The sequence below is a fragment of the Scyliorhinus torazame genome, chromosome 4 (genome assembly GCF_047496885.1).
Source record: "Scyliorhinus torazame isolate Kashiwa2021f chromosome 4, sScyTor2.1, whole genome shotgun sequence".
Lineage (NCBI taxonomy): Eukaryota > Metazoa > Chordata > Chondrichthyes > Carcharhiniformes > Scyliorhinidae > Scyliorhinus > Scyliorhinus torazame.
In genome coordinates this window covers 312,646,598-312,670,352 of record NC_092710.1, presented here as the reverse complement: position 1 = coordinate 312,670,352, position 23,755 = coordinate 312,646,598, and the positions used below count along the sequence as shown (strand labels likewise).

Genomic DNA, 23,755 nt, shown 5'->3' with positions numbered 1-23,755 from the left:
ATGAAACTCCCTGCAACAAAAATTACACTGAATCACGAGCTTTGTAACACAATTACCTAGTTCTCAACTTAAAAATGATGGGCGGAATTCTCCAACGGCCGAAATCGGGAAAGGCGATTGGGCGGAGAATCGGTCTTGATGCCAAAATCAAGGCAGCGCCAGGTTCACGCCAAATCGCAATTCTCCGGTGCCACGACAGCAGCGTCAATGCGTTTCACTCCGCATGTCCAGTAAACAGGGTGGGTAAACCCACCCTCCCCCATCCCATCGAGCTGGTCACATGGAAGGTAAGTTTAATTCGAGCATTTTTTTATTTAGAACACCCAATTCATTTTTCCAAATAAGGGGCAATTTAGCATCTTTGGGTATCTGCATATCTTTGGGTTGTGGAGGTGAGACCCATGGAGACACGGGGAGAATGTGCACACGCCACACGGACAGTGACCCGGGATCGAACCTGGGACATCAGTGCCGTGAGACAGCAGTGCGAACCATTGCGCCACCATGCCACCCCTAGACGGCACTTTAAACTGGGTGTTGTCCCCAATTTGTGGAAACCATCGTTTTCCGCCGGCGGTTTTGGATTTGTCGGAGCTTGAGGGAGGCAGGGTTAGAGCAGTTTGGCGACTTGTTTATTGGTTGTAAGCTCGGTAGTTCGGAGGAGTGACTGGAGGAGTATAAGCTCCCCAAGACGTAACCAATTTAGGTACTACCAGATGCAAAACTTCATGCTCAGTTTCCTTCCTTCCCTTTACCCCCCCTACCCCCTCTCCCTCATTGATGGACAGTTTTCTCGGTGGTTGATGTTGGGGAGGGGAGTATGTCGGAGACCAACAACCCAAAGATGTGCAGGTTAGGTGGATTGGCTATGCTAAAATGCCCCTTAATTTAAAAAAAAATTAGGTGCTCTAAATTTTTAAAAAAGTTCTTGCGGTTTGGTGGTTAGTTTTGGAATCTCAAAGTTACCGGAGTTGCAGACCGAGGCGAAGTCACCATGGACCAGATGGGCTGAATGGCCCCTTCTGTGCTGTATCATTTCTATGGAGGGTGGAAGGACATGTAATGCTCATTTCAATGTTGGATTGAAATTTGATGTGCATCAGAAATACCTTGAGATGTACAATACTTTCCATCATTCTGTTGTACGTCATTCTAAAGATTTATTGACTCGACAATGGGACAAAAGTCATAAGGACAGGAGTAGGTCATTCACTCCTCGGAGCATGTCGTCCCATCCAATACGATCATCGCTGATTCGCACGTCATCTCTCAAATCCACAACCTCTCCGTACCTTTACCCAGAAACAGGCATCCATCTCGCCCTTGAAAGTTCCAATTGACCCAAGATCCGCAGCATTTTGGATGAGGGTTGCAAATATCTGCCACTCTTTGGGCACAATTTTCGGAGGCAGCTCGCCACTGGCCACGTCAGGACTCCATGCTTCACACCCTCCGCCACCAAGAAACCCACTGCAGGGGTCACTGTCAGCGGGAACCAGAAGATCCTGATGGCAGACAGGGCCGGAAAATTCCACTCTATGCTTAAAAAATGGGCTTCCTGATTTCCCACTGGAATGACTTAGTTGTAATTCTACGGTCAGCACGGTGGCATTGTGGATAGCACAATTGCTGCACAGCTCCAGGGCCCCAGGTTAGATTCCCGGCTTGGGTCACTGTCTGTGCGGAGTCTGCACATTCTCCCCGTGTGTGCGTGGGTTTCCTCCGGGTGCTCCAGTTTCCTCCCACAGTCCAAAGGTGCGCGGGTTAGGTGGATTGGCCATGATAAATTGCCCATAGTGTCCAAAATTGCCCTTAGTGTTGGGTGGTGTTACTGGGTTATGGGGATAGGGTGGAGGTGTGGACCTTGGGTAGGGTGCTCTTTCCAAGGGCCGGTGCAAACTCGATGGGCCGAATGGCCTCCTTCTGCACTGTAAATTCTATGATTACACTGCCTTATTCTTTGTTCCCCCACGGAAGTAAATAGTTTCTCTGTATTTACCCTATTAAATCTTAACAGTTTAAACACCATGATCAGATCACCACTCAGCCTTCTGTTCTCAAAGGAACACTAGCCCGGTTTTTGCAACAGGTCCTCAAAATCTAAGTATGCACCCTCTCCATAATCTTTATAATAATAATAATCTTTATTGTCACAAGTAGGCTTACATTAACACTGCAACGAGGTTACTGTGAAAAGCCCCTAGTCGCCACATCTGGTGCCTGTTCAGGTACACAGAGGGAGAATTCCCTAACGGCAGGTCTTTCGTGATGAAACCGGAGCACCCGGAGGAAACCCACGCAGATACGGGGAGGACGCGCAGACAGTGACCCAAGTGAAGAATTGAACCTAGGACCCTGGCGCTGTGAAGCAACAGTGCTAACTAGTGTGCTACTGTGCTTCCCATTCATTATATCCTTCCTGAGTGCGGTGCCCAAAATTGGAATGCAGTGTGCCAGATGGAGACTGGCAAAACAAGACAGACCGCATTTCAATGGGTATTAACTACAATGGCTAGACCCTGACAATAACAGGCAACGAGCTTCTTCAAGAACCCACCAGTTCTGTTCAAGTGAACCATATCTCCTCCCCATTATTACCTACCAGAGTGCCCTCCTGGGGCAGTCCAGCAACACGAGAAGGGCCAACACCAGGCCCACCCAAGGTGGCTCCCGGATCCTGAATACAACCGGACAAAATTAAGTCCCCAGCCAACGTCAGAAAACTAAATCAGCCCTCCTGCCCACCCCCTCCTCCCATCCACCCCCTCCTCCCAACCAACGTCAAACCCAAACATTTACGTAAACCACAATAAAGTCCCCAAATAACCCCCCCAATCATACGAACTGCAGAACTAATTAATCTAGTTAGCGAGGTATCTCACGCACAGAGAACCCTCCACAAACTCAAAACCCCATAACACCAAACCAGGCCTAAATTGACTTTATTAATTTCAAACGAGAACAACATTAACAGTAAACAACACGTGCCCCACCAACCCCCACAGAACAATTTTACATGTAAAACAAGTACACAATTTGTTCCCCCCAATTAAGGGGGCAATTTGGCGTGGCCAGTCCACCTACCTGTACTTCTTTGGGTTGTGGGGGTGGGACTCACACAGACGGGGAGCATGTCAAACTCCACACGGAGTGCCACTGGATCGAACCAGCGTCCCCAGCGCCATGAGGCAGCAGTCCTAGCCACTGCACCACAGTTGCAAACAGCTCCATCTACACCTATTCATGTATTAAGAAGGAAAGACAGACAACTCTACGGTAGCACAGTTGCTTCACAGCTCCAGGGTCCCAAGTTTGATTCCTGGCTTGGGTCACTATGTGCAGAGTTTGCACTTTCTCCCCTTGTCTGCGTGGGTTTCCTCCGGGTGCTCCGCTTTCCTCCCACAGTCCAAAGATGTGCCGGTTAGGTGGATTTGCCATGCTAAATTGCCCTTCGTATCCAAATAAAAAGGTTTGGTGGGGTTACTGGGATTAGGGTGGGGGCTTAAATAGGTTGCTCTTTGCAAGGGCTGGCGCAGGCTAGATGGGTCAAATGGCCTCCTTCTGCACTGTAAATTCAATGATTCTAACAACCTCCACCCACCTCCAAACATCCCTCAACCAACAGAAAACACAATGATTTTGATCCAGTCCATTTCTTTGGATGAACGCCTTAGCTTAAGTAATGGTCCTTATTTTCGTAAGTCACTCAAAGACGCATGGGGTAAATCACACCAAACCAAACTTTATTTCAGTACAGTGCTGCCTTGTTAAAAGCTACACGTCTCCTGGCCAGCTGTGTGCCAACATCCTGGTATATTCTCACTTCGTGGCCTTCTCATCTGCTACTCCGATGCTCCTTTGCCCATCCTAAAATTCTCTCCATCTTGGTAGCAGGGGAATAGCATAAAAAAGGCATGAAGTGGCTCCCCAGCACGAGGCCTCTGTGCCATTGCCCCTCCCCCTGCACCATAAACTTTGTCGGGTTCGGGCCTCCGTCAACCCGGCCACCCTCAGATTTTGCCTCCTTGACCAAATGTAAAGGTCGTCCAGCTTGGCCCTCAAGTTCTTGTTGTCGGCCATCACCGTTGCCATTTCCACCTACATAGAAACCATGTGGTGGCTCTGCCCTGACTTGAGCAGTCCCAACAACCTGCAGCTCCGCGCCCTGCTGTTCACCACCTTGTCCACCATAGCCAGGGAGACTCAGATCGAGGAGGTCGCTGCCTAGATTGCCTTCTCGTGGTCTCCCGAGACCTATCAGCACAGTTTCTGTATTCTACAGCCAAAACCTCCACAGTTGGGGGGGGGGGGGGGGGGCGCCTCGGCAATGTAACTGCCTCCACCATTTCCTTCAGGTGCACACAAAGCCCCCCCCCCACTTTCGAAGCAGTTTCCCTCTTCTTTTGCTGTCTAGCTCCACACCAATTTTGCATCCCCTTACTGTGGGGAACTCAAAAACTCTACAAGTTTTTTAAAAAAATGTTGTTGTAAGTTTCATTGCCGGTTGAGCGGAGAGGGCTCTCACCGCGATCCCCGACGGGAGCTCTCACGTGTGTGGCTGCTGCGTTACCTGCCGCAGCTGAAGTCCACTTTGTCTACCATTTAACCATCGCAGGGGTGGAGTTTTTAAACCAAGCTGAAACTGCAGCGGGTCTTTGGTTTGATTTTTTTCAGTAAATTTATTGTAAGAAAAGATCTGTACTTCAAAATTACACAAGTTTCAAGACACAAAATATTTTTGTACATAAAATGTAGCTATGTACAGCAGTATTGCACAGTTAAAAATTGTCAATTCCCCTTCAGACATCAGTGCAAGGAAAAAAAATCAAATAAAAAATGGAGGAAAAGAACCCCACAAAAGGTGGGGAGGAGGGGGAAGGTGGAGATGGGGTGTTATTTAACATTCGCTACATATATACTGGGTCCTATACAGCATGTGGAAACACTACACAAGTTGAAATTAAATAACTTCAGGCAGAAATTAACAGCCAGGGGGAAGGGGGGCGGGGGGGGGGTAAGAAAGAGTTGCAGACAGAATACGTTACCGTTCACTTTGGCAAAGGATTACAGAAGGAGGGGAGCAAACAAACTGGAAAAATACGTGAGATGCTCTACATCTAATAAATAGTTCAAAATAACTTACACATACACATGTTCTATTTGCCTCAGGGCTGCAGGGGATGAACATCATTTTCTGTTTTATATATATATATATTTTTTAAAAAGGGCGTTCTAAGAGAACAATTCAGATTGTATTTGATTGTGGGTTTTTTTTTTTTAAGGTGGGGGGGGGGGGGGTAAGATAGCTCTTGAAATTTTCTGGCTCAGGTTCCAATAATTGCAGGAATCACTTGTGAAATACAACGCACGGGTTCAGAATCGATCCACCGCTGAGCTGTTCCAACGGATTCACCCGAAGGGAGATCCACGCCCATTTCCCGGTCTTCCAGTGAACTTCGGCGAAACGCTGGGGACCAGCGGTGGTCCAGCCACTGAGTCGATGTCCATTCCATCGGGTTACCATTTTAATGCCAAAATATACACACAGACAGGAGCAGGGGGGGGGGGGGGGGGAGAAAAGAGAGAAAAGCTCTGATTTCAGTCTGAAGTAAAAGCAAGGATAGAAACTGCCGAAACCTTCAGCCATCCAGTCTGTTTTCAAATGGCAGAGCTACATATTTATTGGGTTTCATTTCAGAATCAAACTGGAAGAGGGTATATCGATCACACGCCGTTGATCCTTCGCCTGTACAGTACGTTTATCCAGTGCCAAAAAATTCCATTCTGGTTATTAGGCGGTCTGTGATTTCTTGCCTGCAATCACAAGAGTTTTAAAGATTTAAAAAAAAAAAAATACAGAATTCTGAAAAAGGTCCACCATACCCACCTCAAAAAAATATCCAACATGCATTACACAAAACTGGCATCTTGAATATTATAGTCACTACGCCTATTTGGCATTTCGGTACTTAAATTGCATTTAAGCGAAGACCTTTTGCAGTTTAACTTTGGTCCAATGCACTTGAATGGTATTGGGTATCCTTCAACACTTCACAGATGTGCAGGTTAGGTGGATTGGCCATGTTACATTATCATTTTGTGTCCAAAGGTTCGGGGGATGCATGGCAAGAGCGGGGATTAAGCCTAGTGCTCTTTCGAAGGGCTGGCGCAGGCTCGATGGGCCAAATGGCTTCCTTCTGCGCTGTAGGGATTCTATGAATTTTAAATTTCTCCCAGCACTGTAACAGACCTATAACTCTGAGAACATCCAGCATCTTAGCGTTAGACAGCTCAAATTTTCAAAGAGCAACCTAATTTGCATTAATGTAGGCCCTTCCGTACCCTCAGGATAACTTACTTTAGCAATGTAGTTATTGGTGTCATGTTTCCATGGTTGGCAATTTCCGCACAACAAATAGTAAGTGAATGACCAACCAGTTTTTGGTGACATTGATGGAGGGATAAATGCAGGCCAAGGCACTGGGAGAGAACCCTCTACTCTTCCAAAAAAAAAAACCATCATGGTACCTTGCATGTCCATCTCAACAGATGGGCAGAACAGTGCTAGATTGTCAGCTTAAATTGAGTGTCTGAAAGTGGGGTTTGATTCCACAGTCAGAGGCGAGAGCGCTTCCTATAGTCCCAAGCTGACTCTTTTACTGTTCCAGGACATAGCAGCCTGCTTGATTGGCACCACTTCCACATTCACTCCCTCCACCAATGACGCACAGTGGCAGCCGTGTGTACCATCTACAAAATGCATTGCAGGAACTCACTAAGGCTCCTTAGGCAGCACCTTCCAAACCAGTGACCTCTACCACCGGGAAGGACAAAGGCAGCAGATGCATGGCGACACCACCACCTGCAGGGTTTCCTCCAAGCCACACACCACCCTGGCTTGGAAATATATCGCCGTTGTTTCACTGTCAATGGGTCAGAATCCTGGAACTCCCTCCCTAATAGCAAAGTGGGTGTACGTACACCACATGGACTGCAGCGGTTCAAGAAGGCAGCTCACCACCGCCTTGGGAATGGGCAACATCGAGCCCCAGCGAAGGCCACATCCTGTAAAAATGATTTTTAAAAAAAGGTGTACAAATAATTTTAACCGTGGAAACCCAACCTAAAGAACACTGAATACAAGAGCCTGTCTTAAATGTGGAGTGATGCGTCTCCCACGCCATTGGAGATCCCCAGGAAATCGGATACAGGGCAAGGTGGCACCCTGGCACTTGGACACTGCCAACCTGACCCTTGGCAGTGCCGGAGTGCCAGACTGGCACTGCCAAGGGTAAGGAGCCTTGCTTAGTAGAGGGGGCAGGGGTACCCGGGGGGCCCCCAAGGTTGGGAGTTGTCACAAAAACGGGGGTTGTGGAGGTGGGTGGAAAGAGAAAGATCAGGGCAACCTTTCAAAATGGAGCCCTGATCAGAAGCTCGCCAGCGGGAGATCCTTCTACGTGTGGCTTCGGTGTACAGGATGTCCCCGAGGCCAAAAAAAAGGCAAAGTGCCATCGGATAGTGGGGTGTTTCTCGGCGCTGCACAAACTGAGAAACACCCCACTAAAAACACAACATTCAGCGGGCTTTAACCAAGTCCAGCTGAATTGCGCCCAGTATTTCAGTTACATTGGAAGACTAGAGACGGTGGGCTTGTTCTCGTTAGAGCAGGGTAGGCTATGAGAAGCTTTAATAAAAGATGTTCAAAATCATGAGTGGTCCACTGGCAGAAGAGTCAGTAACCAGGGGACACAGATTTAAGGCAATTGCCAAAAGAACAAGAGACGAGATGAGAATTATTTTTATGTTCTCCCTGAAAGGGCAGAGGAAATAGATTTATAAATAATAATAATATTCTGAAGAGAATTGAACACTTGAAGGAGAAAACATTAAATGGTTATAGAGCAGTAAGTGGGATTAAACGGATATATCTTTCAAAGAGCTGGCAGAGAAATGATGGGCCAAATGGCCACCTTCTGTGCTAGGTCAAGCTCTGTTGCATAGCGAGCTCGCAACAAAGTCTCAAGATGACAAGTAAAATGGTTTTATTAAAGCCGATCAGATTAATTACAACCATCAATCTGCTAGATACCCGGGCCAAGTCATAATCCGGGATAAATGCTGCTCTTTGACAGTAGACCACAGATTAACTGGGGGGGGGGGGGGGCAACTGAAAAGCTGACACATCCGAATTCAGTCATAAATCGGTGCCATTGCTTTGCATTGTTTGGAAAGTCAAATCCCATTTCCTCATCCAGGCCATTCCAACAACCATTGAAACGTTATGCTGGGCAGGCTCTCATCTTTGATCATCTGTAAACCAGCACACCCAGAACGTTGCTGCCTATATCCACATCCTGCCCATTACTCTTGGTCCTATGTACCATCTCCCCCAGCAATCGGATTTTAAATTCTCATCCTGGCATTTAAATTTTACCCAGAGCCTCATTCCTAGTCATCTCTGTAACCTCGTTCCATCCGTCCCACCTCGCTCTTTCTGCAAGACCCTCTTGAAAAACCCACCTCTCCCACACAAAGCTCACGACTAATTTATTGAGCTCGGCATCCATTAGTTGATCATCTCTGAAGCACTCTGGAACATTTTTGAAATTTCAAGGTACACGAAGTGAGGGATGCCCCTCGCATGTTTTTGGCAGAGGAGGCGGGAACGGCTCTTGGGTCCATCAATGCGGTTGTGGATTCGGGGCTTTCTAGCGGCGTTTTGGAATTCACTGACTCTGCTAGTAGTTAACAGCAAGTTAAGTCACCCAAATGTCTTTTCTATTACATATGATTCCAATGTTCTCGTCGGTGCTTTGGTGATCAAGTTCCATCTGTTTATCCTTGCAAGGGTGGCCTGAGTTAGGAATTCCTCCCATATAAAACATCTGAACAATTCTGAAAAGCCACTGGTGTGTGGGGAGGTGGAAGGGGGCGGGAGGGGGGGGGAGAGGGAGAGAGAGAATGTACTGAATTGCAGAATACAATCTGTCCATCAGAGAAAGAAAATCCTGGACAGCCCGGTCAATCGGTGTAATAAAAAAAGAATATATCCGGCGTCCCTATATCCACACTGCCCGTTGTACTGACGGGATTGAAGAATCTCCAAAAATACATACAGTATCATTACATATATTTAGCACTTTTTATAATTATACCATATATTTTCACATGATTATATCTTACAAAGCCAACTCAGCATTCACTGTGGAGGGAATGGTGGGGGAAAAAGCTCTCTCTCGGCTCAGGGTACAGATTTCGGACCGTCGACTGCAACAGCAGCTGGTGTTTGTGGCTCTGACATTGGCTCCGAGTGGGACTGTTCGGCACAAAGGAATTGCGATAACAACTGGGCTTTTCCCCAACAGAAACTGAGGGGAAATGTACTCTGTATACGCGATTCCTGTGGAAGCAGTTAAGTTGCAACCACAATGGCAGATTTTTATCTCTTCGAATAATACTTGAACGTTTAAAAAAAATCTAACATTGTTCTCCAATTATCTTCAAACCATATTCGCAGTACACACACACACACACACACAGTGTTTTGTGTTGTGGCCCAGCTGAAAAATATACTTCGAACAGTTTCTCCGAACGAGTTTTTTTCAGTTAGAATCGCAGAGCTATAACAAAATAGGAGGCCATTCAGCCCAGCATGTCTGTGCTAGCACACTGAAACTACCGATTAGCCCCACTCTCACACTCCTTCCCAATAGCCCTGCACTTTTCCCCCCTTGAAGTCCTTACCCAGTTCTCTTTTGAAAGTTAATACTGAATTTGCTTCCGACTCGTTCTTAGGTAGCGCATTGCACCTTCCGGACCACAGCAACGGGGCGAGGAAAGCAATTTCGCGGGAGAGCTGATGTGCCTCTTCTGATGACTCCCACCTTCCCTGTTATCTTAAGTAAAACAAGAGATCCCTTTTGTTAAGATGGTTTCAGCTCCAGATTCCTTTCTGTGCTTGCACCAGATCCCTTCTCATCTTCAAAAGTGGCAATGTCCCATTGGCAATGAGCTAGGAGTGTTTTCTCCCCAATAGAACTTCAGTTCTGAAAGATGATGTGTTGAGTGGGGACGAGAGAGAATTCACTGAACTGCAGGCTACAAATCCACCAATCATAAACAAGCATCGTAGGCCTCTTTTTAGTTTTTGACCTGCTAAAATCCTGAATTATAATATTCACAGCCATTGCGGGTAAAACAGTTCGAATTTCCTCGTTTTATTCTTCCGCTGTCCTCAATTGAGCAACTTTTTCCATTGCATTCTGCATTTTTGTATAATTTCCTCCTGATCTGTCCTAGGTGAATTGATAATGCATTTCTAGATCCCTGCCACTCAGACGCAGGAAGAATCTATCCCTGCCTGGGTGTGAAACAAGATGATCAGTAAGGCCTGTGCAAAGGCTAATCTGCTGTTCTAATATGCTATCCTAAATTTTTTTTTAAAAAAATACCTGGGCATGAAAGGGTGTTCTTGATGTAAAATCTAGGTTTTGTACTCACAGTAACAATCTCGAGGCTAGCTGCCAGTTTAAAGTTAAAAGTCAGAGACTTTCGTGTGGCTGGCTGCAGAGAATCTGGTAGATTTACTTTGGGGTGTAGCCACTGCGCAAATAGAATCATAGAATTTACAGTGCAAAGTGCCACAGAGTGGGAGTCGGCAGCATTATGTTCTCCCCACAATCCCGACCCAGCTTCCCCCCCCCCCCCCCCCCACCACGAAACTTAGCCCCAATATCAAAAAAGCTTTGACGGATTGAAGCAGTTTGTAATATAACCAAATTTGTCGAAAGCAGTTAACCTGCACACATTGCAAGGACCTGTGGCAAAGCCCAGTCTCGCTGCTGTTGACAGGCCTAATTTTGTACTCCTGGTAATAAACACACGTCTGTGACACTGAATAGGACAAACAGGAAGAAAAAAAAAAGAGCGAAACAAGCAAATCAATCCTCATTCATCAGATAAGAATGGAAGGTTTTCTAGCAAAAATAAAAGTTTATAGTCCTCAGATGTTTCATTCTTGTCTACTTTCAACAAAAGACTGATGGCAGAGTGACAGCAGAAAAGCCATGTATTGTTGGAAGGGATTTTTAATCCTGGGAAACAAATATTTAGGAAGTTTGCGTATCCTTGACCATGAACTCCTGCCTTCAGCAGCGGTTTATTATTCAGACTAATAACATTTGAGACACATCCATGAGCTTCGGTGGGCAAACCCCCCCCCCCCCCCCGCCCCGAGGAAATGAATTACTTTCTGCAATTAATAATCCACAAATAAGATCATGAGAGTTTACATTCTCTAAGACTTGTAATTTCTCAGCATATGATTTCACTAGTGGTTCACTAATCAGAAGGAACTCCTAATTATCAGTTAATATGGAATTTCAAGGGCAGCACGGTGGCGCAGTGGGTTAGCCCTGTTGCCTCGCGGTGCCGAGGTCCCAGGTTCGATCCCGGCACTGGGTCACTGTCCGCGTGGAGTTTGCACATTCTCCCTGTTTCTGCATGGGTTTCGTCCCCACAACCCAAAAATGTGCAGGCTAGGTGGATTGGTCACGCTAAATTGCCTCTTAATTGGAAAAAATGAATTGGGCACTCTAAATTTGTAAAAAGAAAATAATTCATCCCTCAACCTTCATATTTTCAATTAAAATGTTATCACGCACAAGTTTCACAATTGTAACCAACCCAATCTACAGTAATCTGAAGTTTTAGCTTTTTTTTTGAAAACGCAGTAAAATTATTTTGTGTTTTTAATTAATTCTTTTTAACCATTTTGGCACTAGTTAGACCGGACATGGAATATTGTGAACAGCTTAGCTTTGGTCCCTTATCCAAGGAAATTATATACTGCCATTGGAGACAGTCCAGGGAAGATTCACTCGGTTGATCCCGGGAACAGAGAGATTTTCTTAAGAGGAGAGGTTGAGTAGTTTGGGCCTGTACTCACTAGAGTTTAGAAGAATGAGAGGCAACGTTATTGATCTCAGGGAGCTTAACAAGGTACATGTTGAGAGAATGTTTTACCCTTGTGGGCAAGTCTAGGGCCAGAAGGCATAATCTCAGAATAAGTTGTCGCCCATTTAAGGCAGAGATGAGGAGGAATTTCTTCTCTCACAGCGTAGTGAATCTGTGGAACTATTTACTGCAGAGGGCTATAGAATGTTGTTAAGTACGTTCAAGGCTGAACGAGACTGATTTTTAATCAGTAAGGGAATCAAGAGTTATGGGGATAAAATAGGAAAGTGGAGTTTGACAATCGTTATATCAGATGTCATGATCTCATTGAATGGTGGAGTAGACTCGACGTGCCGAGTGGCCTACTTCTGCTCCTATGGTCTTATAAAGCACCAGCAATTATGCCTTTGTGGCACATGGTTCAGTTTTAAGAGATATTTTGATTACAGGTTTATTCACTTTCCCAGGAGTGAAAATGACAACAAGCTGACTGATCACAAGCAAAACGTACACCGAAGTGTGATAAGGCCAGATATAAACGTCAGCCTAAGCCATCAAAATGACAAAGCTGCCAAATTCACTCCTGTCACAGCTAAAATGATCAAAACAATTGTCACAATGTTCCAAAAGAAGTCTGCAACCAAGCAACAAGCCCCAAGAAGAATGTTATAACTGTGAGTCAAATCTTTACTATTGCTTTACTGGAGCTCGGCAAAGGATGGTTCTATTTAACCATACAGTAATCTCAGGCTAACTGTGATGCCTTGATTTAGGGAAAGGTTGCCTTACCCCAGACAGGAGGAAAGACAGCAAAGAATATGGGAATCATTACTGTTCGGTAGATTAATCGCATCCTGCTACGCGCAACTCACATCAGCTACTGACTGCAGCAATGGAAAAATCTGCCCCTCAAGATGGTCTCCTCCTCCTCCCAGCTGAAGGACAAGATGCAGAGAAGATAATCAAAAGATAGAAGAATACCAAACAGAAAATGAACCATTCCATCATTTGAATGTGCCAATTACCCTGTAGTAAACTTGTTTAATAAACTAAATTACAAGCAAATTACTGTGGATGCTCAAATCGGAAACAAAAACGGAAAATGTTGGATAATCTCAGCAGGTCTGACAGCACCTGTGGAGAGAGAACAGAGCCAACGTCTAGAGTCTGGGTGATTCTTCGCCAGCTGTTTATCTGCTTCAGCCACGGTGATTGGCTTATGTTTACAAGATTAAACATCTGTTCAGCTGGGTAACGTGCTCCATTCCAGGAACGAGGTGTGGGCTGGCTGCATCAAGGTTTCTCAGCCTCAGCCAGATTGCTATTTGTTTATTCTCACAGATATGTCTCTCAGTCGGACGCTGGATTACATTTGTTCAAATTAAATAAAATATGGCGGCAAGTTGCTGAAATTCTCAATGTTTAAGTTGAATTAAAGTTTTGCAAAAACAAATGCAGTTTCCTGATTTAATATGTGGTTATTACTTTATCTGTATCAGGTAGTATGGGTAGCTTACCATTTATGCAAACAAAAGTTCTAATTCTACTGCAAATATGTTGCCGTTCTTTGGGTAAAAAGGCATAAAATAACCAAAACCAGACATTAACCATGCCCACACAATTTGGCTCGTGGATGTTGACCATCAATTTTGTTCAATAGAAGTTTCAATAAATTATAAGTAGATAATTAATGGACTCAGAATCGCTACAGCGCAGAAGGAGGTCATTCTGGTCATCCAGCCTGCACCAATCCTATGAAAGAGCATCCTACCTATGCCCACTCCCCCACCCTAGCCTCGTATCCCCACCTAACTTGCACATCTTAGGACTAACTTGCACATCTTTGGGCTTTGGGAGGAAATCGGATTATTAAACACTGTGCCACCCAACTCATCAAATTAATTTTAACAAAACTATAGAAGAATGAATTTAGTTATGGATCAGCGTTTCCTGTTCCTATAAAGCCTCATGATCTTTGTATGTGCTCTGATAACTTTATTAATTGTCACTCCAAGTCACCTCACACAATCAGCACAAGGCACCTCCACCAGGCTGCATTTTACAACCTAAAGTGGCTGTCGTTAGTTCAAGGAGTAAATAATGGCCAGGAGAGGAGGCAGGAGCCAATCCTGTTCTCAGCTGACCGATACACCTACACTTTTTAGCAGGATTCATTGGATAGTGACACGATTGGTTGGTTTCCGCTCCATCTCCTGTACCTAATCCGGAACTGCAGAGAACAGTCATAGCGCATATTTATTATTGATGTGGACTACAGATGATTATACCTATCAGCTAATTGCAAGTCCTGGCCTTTATAATTTGTCATGGATGATGCTGAGTGAAAGAGAGACAAAAGATTTGTAAATAGCTTATGTAGTTACAGATGCAGCAAGAGATTTGAAACGAGTATGTTAATTTATAAGGAAATGCATTTCTCGTGTGACAAAAACACCAAGAGCTTTGGCAGCTTCTTGCTGATCAGGAATAGACAAATTTGAGAGTTTGGCTAAAGTATATAATTAATTTTAAATTAGGCAAACACCATTTATCATAGCCTTGAGCTATGCAGCTACTGGTAACGTACATCTTATACAATATAGATCAGAATAACTAAGTCTCAGTACAGACAATGCCCTGAGGCCCAAAATGGTGAATCTAAGTGACTCACTCACAGAACAACAGTACAAGATACTGGTTACAATGTTTATGTCAGGGCGGATCCTATTAAATCAAAGTAGTTATTAAACCTGGGCAATTTTATGGATAAGGCAGACTCTCCCAGCAGGCACATAAGGTAATAGCTACTATTTCTGCTGAGTATCAAGAGGGGGGAATTTAATTTAGTTTTCCTTTTAAAAAAAAAAGTTTTCTTTCATTTATATTTCATCATGGGGAATGTGTTGACACATGTCCAAGGGAGACGTGTCCTGCCAGTGGAGACATGATGTCTTCCCAGACCCACTTTAACACACAGGTGTAATTAAAATAAATGACTCTCATTGTTGCAAAGAAGGTTAAGCCTTTCAGCCATTTCCATCCACAGTGAACCAAGTCAATTCTTTGTCTTTTCTGTGCCCCCTTATGTATCTGTAATTATTCCCCCAACATATCATTAGTTTGTCTGGAGTAAAAACTATTATATAAAATTACAAATTTTAAATGCAAAATGATTCACATCAATTTAAAAATTGAAGTCATTAGCGTCAGCAGCTTTTGTTTGGATCAGATGGAGGACCCATTAATATTTAACTGATGGTGTTAATGTTAGACTGGAGGAAACCTGCCACAGATTGTATTCTGTTAAAGGGGCTATAGGCATGCTAACACTCCAGTCCAATGTTGAGGGTGTGCCTTGTGTCGAGAGCATCACTATTCGGCTGAATGAGACCTTGAAGTTGAGGTCCACTCTTAGCAGGTGAACAGCAAATTGATAAATAGAGCAAGGAAGTAGTTCCATGAACTGGACAACATTTCTCTCTGAGCCAATATCACTAAAGAACAGGTCAACTGGCTCTTCATCTCTCACAGCTGTTTGTGGGAACTCTAAAAGTGCACGCAATCCCCTACATTGACTTATAGAAAAGCCACTGCCCATCAAAGTAATTCATTTTTATAAAATAAATTTAGAGTACCCAATTCATTTTTTCCAATTAAGGGGCAATTTAGCATGTTCAATCCACCTTCCCTGCACATCTTTGGGCTGTGGGGACGAAACCCATGCAAACACTAATGTGCAAACGCCACACGGATAGTGACCCAGAGCTGGGATCGAACCTGGGACCTCGGCGCAGTGAGACTGCAGTGCTACCACTGCGCCACTGTGCAAACTCCACCCGGACAGTGGCCCGGGACCAAGCTCGAACCCGGGTCCTCAGCGCTGTGGGGCAGCAGTGCTAACCACTGCACCAACATACTGACCTAAGCAAGAGCCTTCCTGCCCAGAACTTTGGTGGAGGAGGGTAGGCAGCGAGGTTCTGGTACACCATTATCCCAATTAATCACATGCCCATCTCTAGGCTCATCACCGGTGAGAGCAGGACATTCAACGCGCACTATCAGAAACTTTTTTTTAAAAATGCTGGTGAGAGTATTACCTATTGCTGCATGAATGAAATCTGAAAACCTATCACCCATGTGCTTCAGAGTTCTTTGTGAGACCACCCATATTAGCATCTTCACTGTGAAGATATATACCGTGTGAACCACTTAAAAATGTAACTGTTACAAAGTACAGAACAGAGGAACTCTGAACTCAAAAGGCAGCACTGTCATTAACACAAAATAGCCAGTAGAATGGGAACTAAACACAACTCTGGGGGTGGGGTACATTTCCTCAGGGCTTCTCCCAATTCATGCTGTCCCATTTCTGTGGGAACTCCGTCCGCTAAGATTACAGCAAGGGAGTGGAAGAAACCAGGAAAAGATCCCTCCCCACCATTATCTCTGATGATACCACTTTAAAAGGTACAGTTTGCAGAGATTTATAACTGAGGGATTCAATTTCAAATTATCAAGATTGTTGGACTTAGCAAGTACACGTGTGTAGGCACATGTGCCAATGTGCACAAACACGCACATTTAAAAAGCACTTTCAAAGGAAATAGCAGTAATAGATTTTTTACAAATGTACCGTGGGTCAGGTTAACCTCAACAATGTAGTGTTTGTGTTTTAATAGCACAATCACCCCAAATTCAAAGTGTTTCATTGATGGTAGCCAAAGCACATACTAATCGTGAGGTAGTCGTAAGCTGCAGATTTCTACAGCTATCTTATCTAACACATTTGATGGGTTATCTAAACTAATAACTCGTAAAAGCGCGCACACATCTCCTGCTCTTAGTGAGTAAGAACTAATCTCTGGGGAAACAGGAAAGTCTTAGCCGCTGGAACTTATTGACAGATCACACTTCCATTTTATAAAAACAAAAAATGCAAGTTGAACAGCCAATATTTGGCGTTGGCGCAAAATTATGACTCCTGAAAAAGTCCTCATGGGACGTGGGTGTCATTGGTATTGCCGGTTATATGAGAGGGTCTGCGCAGGGGTTTTACAGGCGGTGGCAACCGTTCCTAGACTATCTTGTGGAGCGTTAGAGGAAGGTCGGTCAGCAGCAGTAGCAACCTTGGGGGGGGGGACGTCCTGGGAGAGGGGGGCGGGGGGGGGGGGGGAAGACTGCCTGGGAGGGTGGATGAGCAAGAGATAACATGAAGGGTTGGGGAAACTGGCATGTACGGGTGAGGGCCAGTGTACAAAGCTGTGTAAACATATCATTTTGCCATGTATATATCTTGCTCTGCGCGATTTCTTGATTTTTTTTGTTACGAGGGTGGGGGGGTTATGGTTTGTAAGGGAGAAAAATAGTGTTAAAAAACTTTAATAAATATATATATATATTTTTTTAAAAAGGTATTGCCGGTTATCTATTGCTCATCCCTAGATGTGCTGAGAGGTTGGTGGGGTTAACGTTCTTGCTTAACTACTGATAATGTTTAGATACAACTGAGTGGTTTTGCGAGCTGCTTCAGCCATGCTGACGTGGGACTAGGCCTGATCGAGTAATGGCATTCTTTCCATAAAGAACACTTGTGAACTGGTTGAGCTTTTTTCTTAAACGACAACTTGCAGCTTCGAGGTCGCTTTTTTTCCTCCTAAAACCGAAACTTCCCAGAAATTTTCAACCGAATTAAAATCCACAAATCGCCAGGGTGCGACGCAGATTTCCCGGTCCCCAGCTCCCTCTGATCAATGGCATGTCTAACGGTAAACCCCAACCACCCTCAATGGCAACAAAATAAAAAAGGGAATTGCAATATAAGGAACATCAACAAACATTAGTCATCTTATCATTCTGACTCCGAAGGGGTGTGGGGAGAGAGAGAAAAAAAACCAAGACCACATCAAAAAACTTCAAACTAGTTTAGAAAACACAGGCATCCTCTGAAGCTTCCTTATGCTGCTGGCTTCAGATATCAAAGTAGGAAGTAGTGTGCAAGTACGATCCGAAAACGTACACACACACAAAAAAAGCTAAACTGCCTATCACAATCGAAAAAGTAAAAAAAATACTGCCGATTTGAAAATCTGAAATTGTAACACAAAATGATGGGAAACATTCAGCAGGTGAACCACCCAGCTACAGATGCTTACCTGATCTGCTGAGCATTGGGAACATTTTGTTTTAATTACTCATTAGGATTGTTTTACGCAGCAGTGCAGTGGAGGGGGATGGTGGAGGGATAATAATTCAAAATATGTTGCCAACGCCATCCCCTCCCTCAAAACCAAAGACTTAAAAAGAAAAATCGGTTCATATCTTTCCATTTTTTTCATCTTTCCAGCCCCCCGCCCTCCCCCCAAAAAAGAGGCCAGGAGTTGAATCTAACCAGCAAATTCACTTTTGGCTTGGAACTCGTCCTGGAGAAAGGCACCCGGGAACAGCCAAGTATGCCTATCTCACTCAGGCTACTGATGTAGACAGGCATGGCTCTATATAATCTGAAAAATTCAGTTTTATTCCCTGCTTGTTAGTGATTGCCGGAACCAGACCTCAGTAGACGGTTTTCATACCTACGCCAAATGAAGCGGGCGCTTAGGAGAAATCCAAACCTATCTGAAGGTGTACTTCAGGTTGAAAGTCTTCCACCTCCTGCTAGAATGGCATTCCCCTTTAAGTGGAAAGTGAGAATATAATTATTATTAACTCTTCCCCCATTCCCACTGTACCCTTCAAAAAAAAAAACAACAAATTTTCATTGTGAAATTTAGCAGGTAGTTTTTACAGCACAGTTCAATGAATGCTTGCATTTTACCAACAATCAACAGCTAACTATTCAGTAGAGTAAAAACCTTGATGCATGCACTTCCGTGTTTTGTCATAAAATTCTTGGGTCTCAATTAACTTGGCTATGTCAACTATCACAATGCATTTGCTGACTCTAGTCATGAGGTGTCTCTATGGATTAAGTTTCTTAGGCCTCTTAGTTGCATAAATCCCCCCCCCTCCCCCAGGTGCCGTTACATTTGTCCACATTTGTGGAAACCAGTACTAAACGGCATCATGGCACGGTCTCCCAGGTGAGTCCATTAGTTCCCAGGCACCGGGAGAATCCAGCGATTCCACTCCTTTAAATAGGACGAAATCCAAATTGCGACGTCTCACGAGATCGCTAAATCTCACGAGGCATTTTGAGTGTCGCAAATCTCGCAAGAGGCCTCTTGCAAGATTCAGTGGCCTCGTTGTGTTACCAAGTAGGGCATTATGAGGCCGTTGAATTGTGTCTAATATATTTTGAGAAGAAAACCAAAATATGAACACCCAATGGGGCAATTGGGATACTTAGTTTAATTATGTATATCCTGCTACCTAGTACCACGAAAACTCTACACGGTATAGCTGGGTCTCCAAATGCCCATTTAGGTGCCCATTATTAAAAGGAAATTAAACCCATAGAGAACATATTTTATAGATTGCCAATGATAGGCATTTATAGTTATGAAGAGTGCCTTCAGATGGCAAGAGAAGGTGAAGTTTGAAACCCAAGAGGTTTTTGATGGGGTCATTTTTCTCTACTTGGGGACCAGTGATGAAAAATAACCAATTTTAGATCGTCACGGAGAGAATGACAAGAGAAATTAGAGAAACGTTTATTTGCAAAGAATGATTTTCAGCAGCACTGATTTAAGCAGAGGACATTGCATTTTCTACAGAAAAGTGGAGCAGAGGAAGATACATTGCTTCGAGGTACACTTGGGGCAGAGGGATACTCTTGAAAAACAGCATAAAGAATGGACCAAGTGGCCTCCTCCAGTGTTGCAAACTTCTAGGATCCTATTGTGCCATTCCTACATGTAACTGTAAAAGTCCCAAGTCAAAGCATTAGTATAACCTACAGAATTTCTATGCCACCATTGACTGACGGAGATGTACTCTTGTGGTTTTGGACATCATCAATGACTCAAGTCAGTTTTCAGCTTTGCAATTCCCTTCAAAACATCCACCATTCTCTATTGATCACAACAGCATCTGTTTCTCCACTTTGTTTTATCTTATGCCAAAAGTATGCTGGCTACAATTGTTGAGAATCAAGAATATTTCATAAAGCTTGAAGCTGCCAGCAATGCTGTGCAAAAGTTAATCTGACAAGACAAATTTGAGAGGCAGTTTGCTTATGCTTGATTGATCACAAAAGTAGTAACAAGAACAGAGGGCCATCTGTGTTCCCCTCACACAGCATTACAGGAGCAGATTACATTAAATTCACGCCTCGTACAACTCAGAAGGTAAATTCACACTTTATAGAGCAGGGGGCAAAGGTGTTTGAAAGTTCACCCCAGGCATAATTTTAGCAGAAACTCCACGCAATCCAATAGTTTGTTTTGGGTTTGATCATCTGTCTGTGCTGACTTAGCTGAGCTATACCAGAGACAGCTCCAGGGGCATTGCATCAGGGAGTTAGGGAGAGGGAAACTGGCCAAAATTCCTAGTCCTCCTTACATCTCAGAGTGTGTGTCAGACTCAGCTCTGATGTCCCGTGCGGTCAAATCCCAAATCACATTCACTGGCAAGGCTCAAACATGGTATTGGAAGACATCCAGTCTTTTCAGAGAGAGGATGGAGGAAATTGACAAAGAGCAACAAGTCCGAGTTTTGCTTTCATTATGAACTTAATTTGGAAATGGAGGATTCAGGATTTAAGTATGGCAAAGTTGAATTCATGAGATTACATCCTGCACAGATACAATAGACTGAATGGCTCCTACTCGACTGTCCGATTCTGAAGCACTGAAAAAAAAGTATCTTAAAAAAAAAGGCTAAATTAATTTTGTTTTCTAACCCGAAGCTAGAACTTTAGAAGCATGTTCTAATCTGCAAACTTCTATCACCAAATATCAATTAAACTCTGACTAACCTCATCCTGTGTTTACTTAATACAATTGGACTTTGTGCCAGTAAAATGACTGGCCACTTAAAAACGTCGCCACCTTAGAAACAGTCTAATACATTGAAATGAAATGAAATGAAAATCGTTTATTGTCACAAGTAGGCGTCAATGAAGTTACTGTGAAAAGCCCCTAGTCGCCACATACCGGCGCCTGTTCGGGGAGGCTGTTACATGAATTGAACCGTGCTGCTGGCCTGCTTTGGTCTGCTTTCAAAGCCAGCGATTTAGCCCTGTGCTAAACAGCCCATTTGTGTTTCATATATTAAGGCTCCTGATTACTCAAGAACAGCAGTATTATCTAGTTTACCACGAGCATCACTACAGGACTTCTACATCAATATTCATAAATGTTACTGACCGACCACTGCCTCAAGCCTGACGTGCTTCTTCAAAATGAAAAAGAAATGCCCTTCATTAAAGATAACATGTGGTTTTTAAGGCCATTTTCTCCCCTCATGAGGCTCGCCCCCCTGTGTTACATCAACTTAAAATAACTACCTCATCCTAGTCCTCTGCTGCTCCAAGAACATTCACTCATAGGTTTGTAATAGCAGTTATGTATAGCTTGTGGGAGAGTTTGACCTCTGCTCTACATCACCCCATAGCTAGTTGAGGGGACTTTGACATTAATCCACATCTGACCGCCAGTGATGCGCAAGCATTTTACTTATTAAAGGAATGCTAATAATCAGCAGGGAATCATGAATCTGACTTTGAGTTGGCACGGTATATTAACTTTTCATATATTCACCCTCTAACCCCCTTACATGACCAACAATTCTGAACCGCTTCTCCTGGCTGACTTTGATCTTTTCCAATTCTGATATATATGCCTGTCCAATCCTCCCCCTCATTTTCTACTCCTGGCCTCACTCAATGTTTCTGCCTGCATCAAATGCCAAACGAGGGCTCGACAGATGCTGATCGGAGGGACTCTGGAAACCAATGTCGTAAAATATTACATTTAGCTGCCGTCCAAAGGTCACCAAAATTTACCAAAAATAAAATGTTTGGAAAAGGAGGTAAACCCAGCACAGCTTCAGATTTAAAAACATCTTCAACTATAAATTCTAATTTGGAAATGGGATCTTCGCTCAAGACCAAATTGAAACAAAAGTGTGTTTTATTTTAAGCACAGCACATATACATGTCACGGGATTAAGATTTGTAACTGGCACTACATAACATCTATCTCATAATTGTCAGGTTACAAAGGAAGGTCATTATAACTGGATATCTGTCCTGAAAGATACAGAGTGGAAAGTTGAAAGTTCAGTTTCTGGAGTACCCAGCAACTGAATGCTGAAGTACATAAAACTGCTACGGCTAAATAAATCTTCAAGAATTAGCTTTGGTGGCGCTATGCATTTTTTAAAGAAGATACATTATTTGATAAAGCTGATGGAAGTGCATGTTGATGTGTTTGCCTGTTAAAAGGTTGTATGAAATATGCAACCATAGAATTTACAGTGCAGAAGGAGGCCATTCAGCCCATCGAGTATGCACTGGCCCTTGGAAAGAGCACCCTACCCAAGCCCACACCATCACTATATCCCCGTAACCCCATCCAACCTTTTTGGACACCAAGGGCAATTTAGCATAGCTGATCCAACTAACCTGCACATCTTTGGACTGTGGGAGGAAACCGGAGCACCCGGAGGAAACCCACACAGACACGGAGAGAATGTGCAGACTCTGCACAGACCTGACCCAAGCCGGGAATCAAATCTGGGGCCCTGGAGCTGTGAAGCAACTGTGCTAACCACTATGCTATCGTGCTGCCCATTTATGAAGAGAATTTCCAAATGCTTTTTAAAGACATTTCAAAATCCAAGTCTGCTGTACACGTATGCATCATATATTAAAACACAAATGACCAATATGTTTGAGCTCAGCCTTTCAAAGTCATTGCAAAAAAATGTTGGCAGCTCCACCTTCAAACGGGTCTAAGGAGGAAGACAAGTATGGTTTAACTGGTCTTGGGTTTACAAAGCTTGGTTACAGGTATTCCAAGACTAAGCTGAAGTTTCCAGGCTTTCCCGCTCTGGGTCTTTATTTGCTTGGCCTGTATCAAGATTCACACACTCATGGGTTATCCCAAGGGCTAAGAGTAGAATTGATTCATGGTCAAGAGTATTGTGGTAATAGTTATTCCCTTCCCCCAAAATCCTTTTTTTTTTAAAGAAACCTTATCTTTATGCCAAAGGCATTCACAACTCCTTGAGCCCAGATATGTAATTTAAGATGTGGGTAGATCTGGAGTGCACTATATATTTTCTTTAAGAGCTAGTTTCCTTCAATCATTTATCATTTTGAAAACTTATCCTCTCCACACACAATCCTTCCCTGATCTAAAGGCTTGGCAGGCTAACTTCAGCCGATTGAACCTGTGGTTACACTCTCCAAACACCCTTTGTGATTTATGGAGGAAGGACTTCCCCTTAACTTTAGATGCTCAACATGGGGGAATCCTTTGGCGAGCCTATACGCATCTATTCAGTGGAGCAGTACATTAATGCACTTGTCTGCACATGTCGCTGGCTGTATCCAATCTGAATTGGCTGCTGTTTTTGGCCCCCTTCCTTAAAGAGTGCACTTTCTCACCATTCCCAGGCTGGCTAAGAGGGCAGCCAAATGATTTGTTCCCTGCACTCTAACAATAACAGCATAAAAGTTATATAGAGAGCCATTTGCTTCCTGTGCTTGGCCATCAGTGAGTGCCGCCTGTTGACATTAGAAACTAGAGCAAATCTCTTGTTATTTATGCAATCATTTTTGTGAGCGCACATGCTGCATTTCTTGTGGCACAAACATATTTGCTACACAAATATGCTGGGCCACCACAGTGACCAT

At 43.9% G+C, this 23,755-nt stretch overlaps 1 protein-coding gene and 1 long non-coding RNA gene across 15 annotated transcripts in view; one reads left to right on the top strand and one right to left on the bottom strand.

Moving 5' to 3' along the window:
• Window positions 1–13,368, top strand: part of LOC140411075 (uncharacterized) — a 655,969-nt gene extending 642,601 nt beyond the window's left edge. For 5 of the 7 annotated variants that reach the window (XR_011940809.1, XR_011940807.1, XR_011940804.1 and 2 more), the window contains one exon: window positions 12,423–13,368. This is a non-coding gene — a long non-coding RNA (uncharacterized lncRNA). Of the gene's footprint in view, window positions 1–12,404 lie in introns of all 7 variants that reach the window. The other 2 variants (XR_011940806.1, XR_011940810.1) reach the window with 2 other exon arrangements.
• The window catches only part of bcl2l11 (BCL2 like 11), a 46,039-nt gene continuing 26,938 nt past the window's right edge, over window positions 4,655–23,755 (bottom strand). For 4 of the 8 annotated variants that reach the window (XM_072500082.1, XM_072500078.1, XM_072500083.1 and 1 more), the window contains exons 4-5: window positions 12,828–12,890; window positions 4,655–5,814 (exon numbers count right to left, since the gene is read on the bottom strand). In XM_072500082.1, coding sequence (XP_072356183.1) covers window positions 5,725–5,814; window positions 12,828–12,890 — 153 coding nt within the window. In that variant the 3' untranslated portion in view covers window positions 4,655–5,724. Of the gene's footprint in view, window positions 5,815–12,744; window positions 12,891–18,527; window positions 18,626–23,755 lie in introns of those variants that run through there. The other 4 variants (XR_011940801.1, XR_011940802.1, XR_011940803.1 and 1 more) reach the window with 4 other exon arrangements.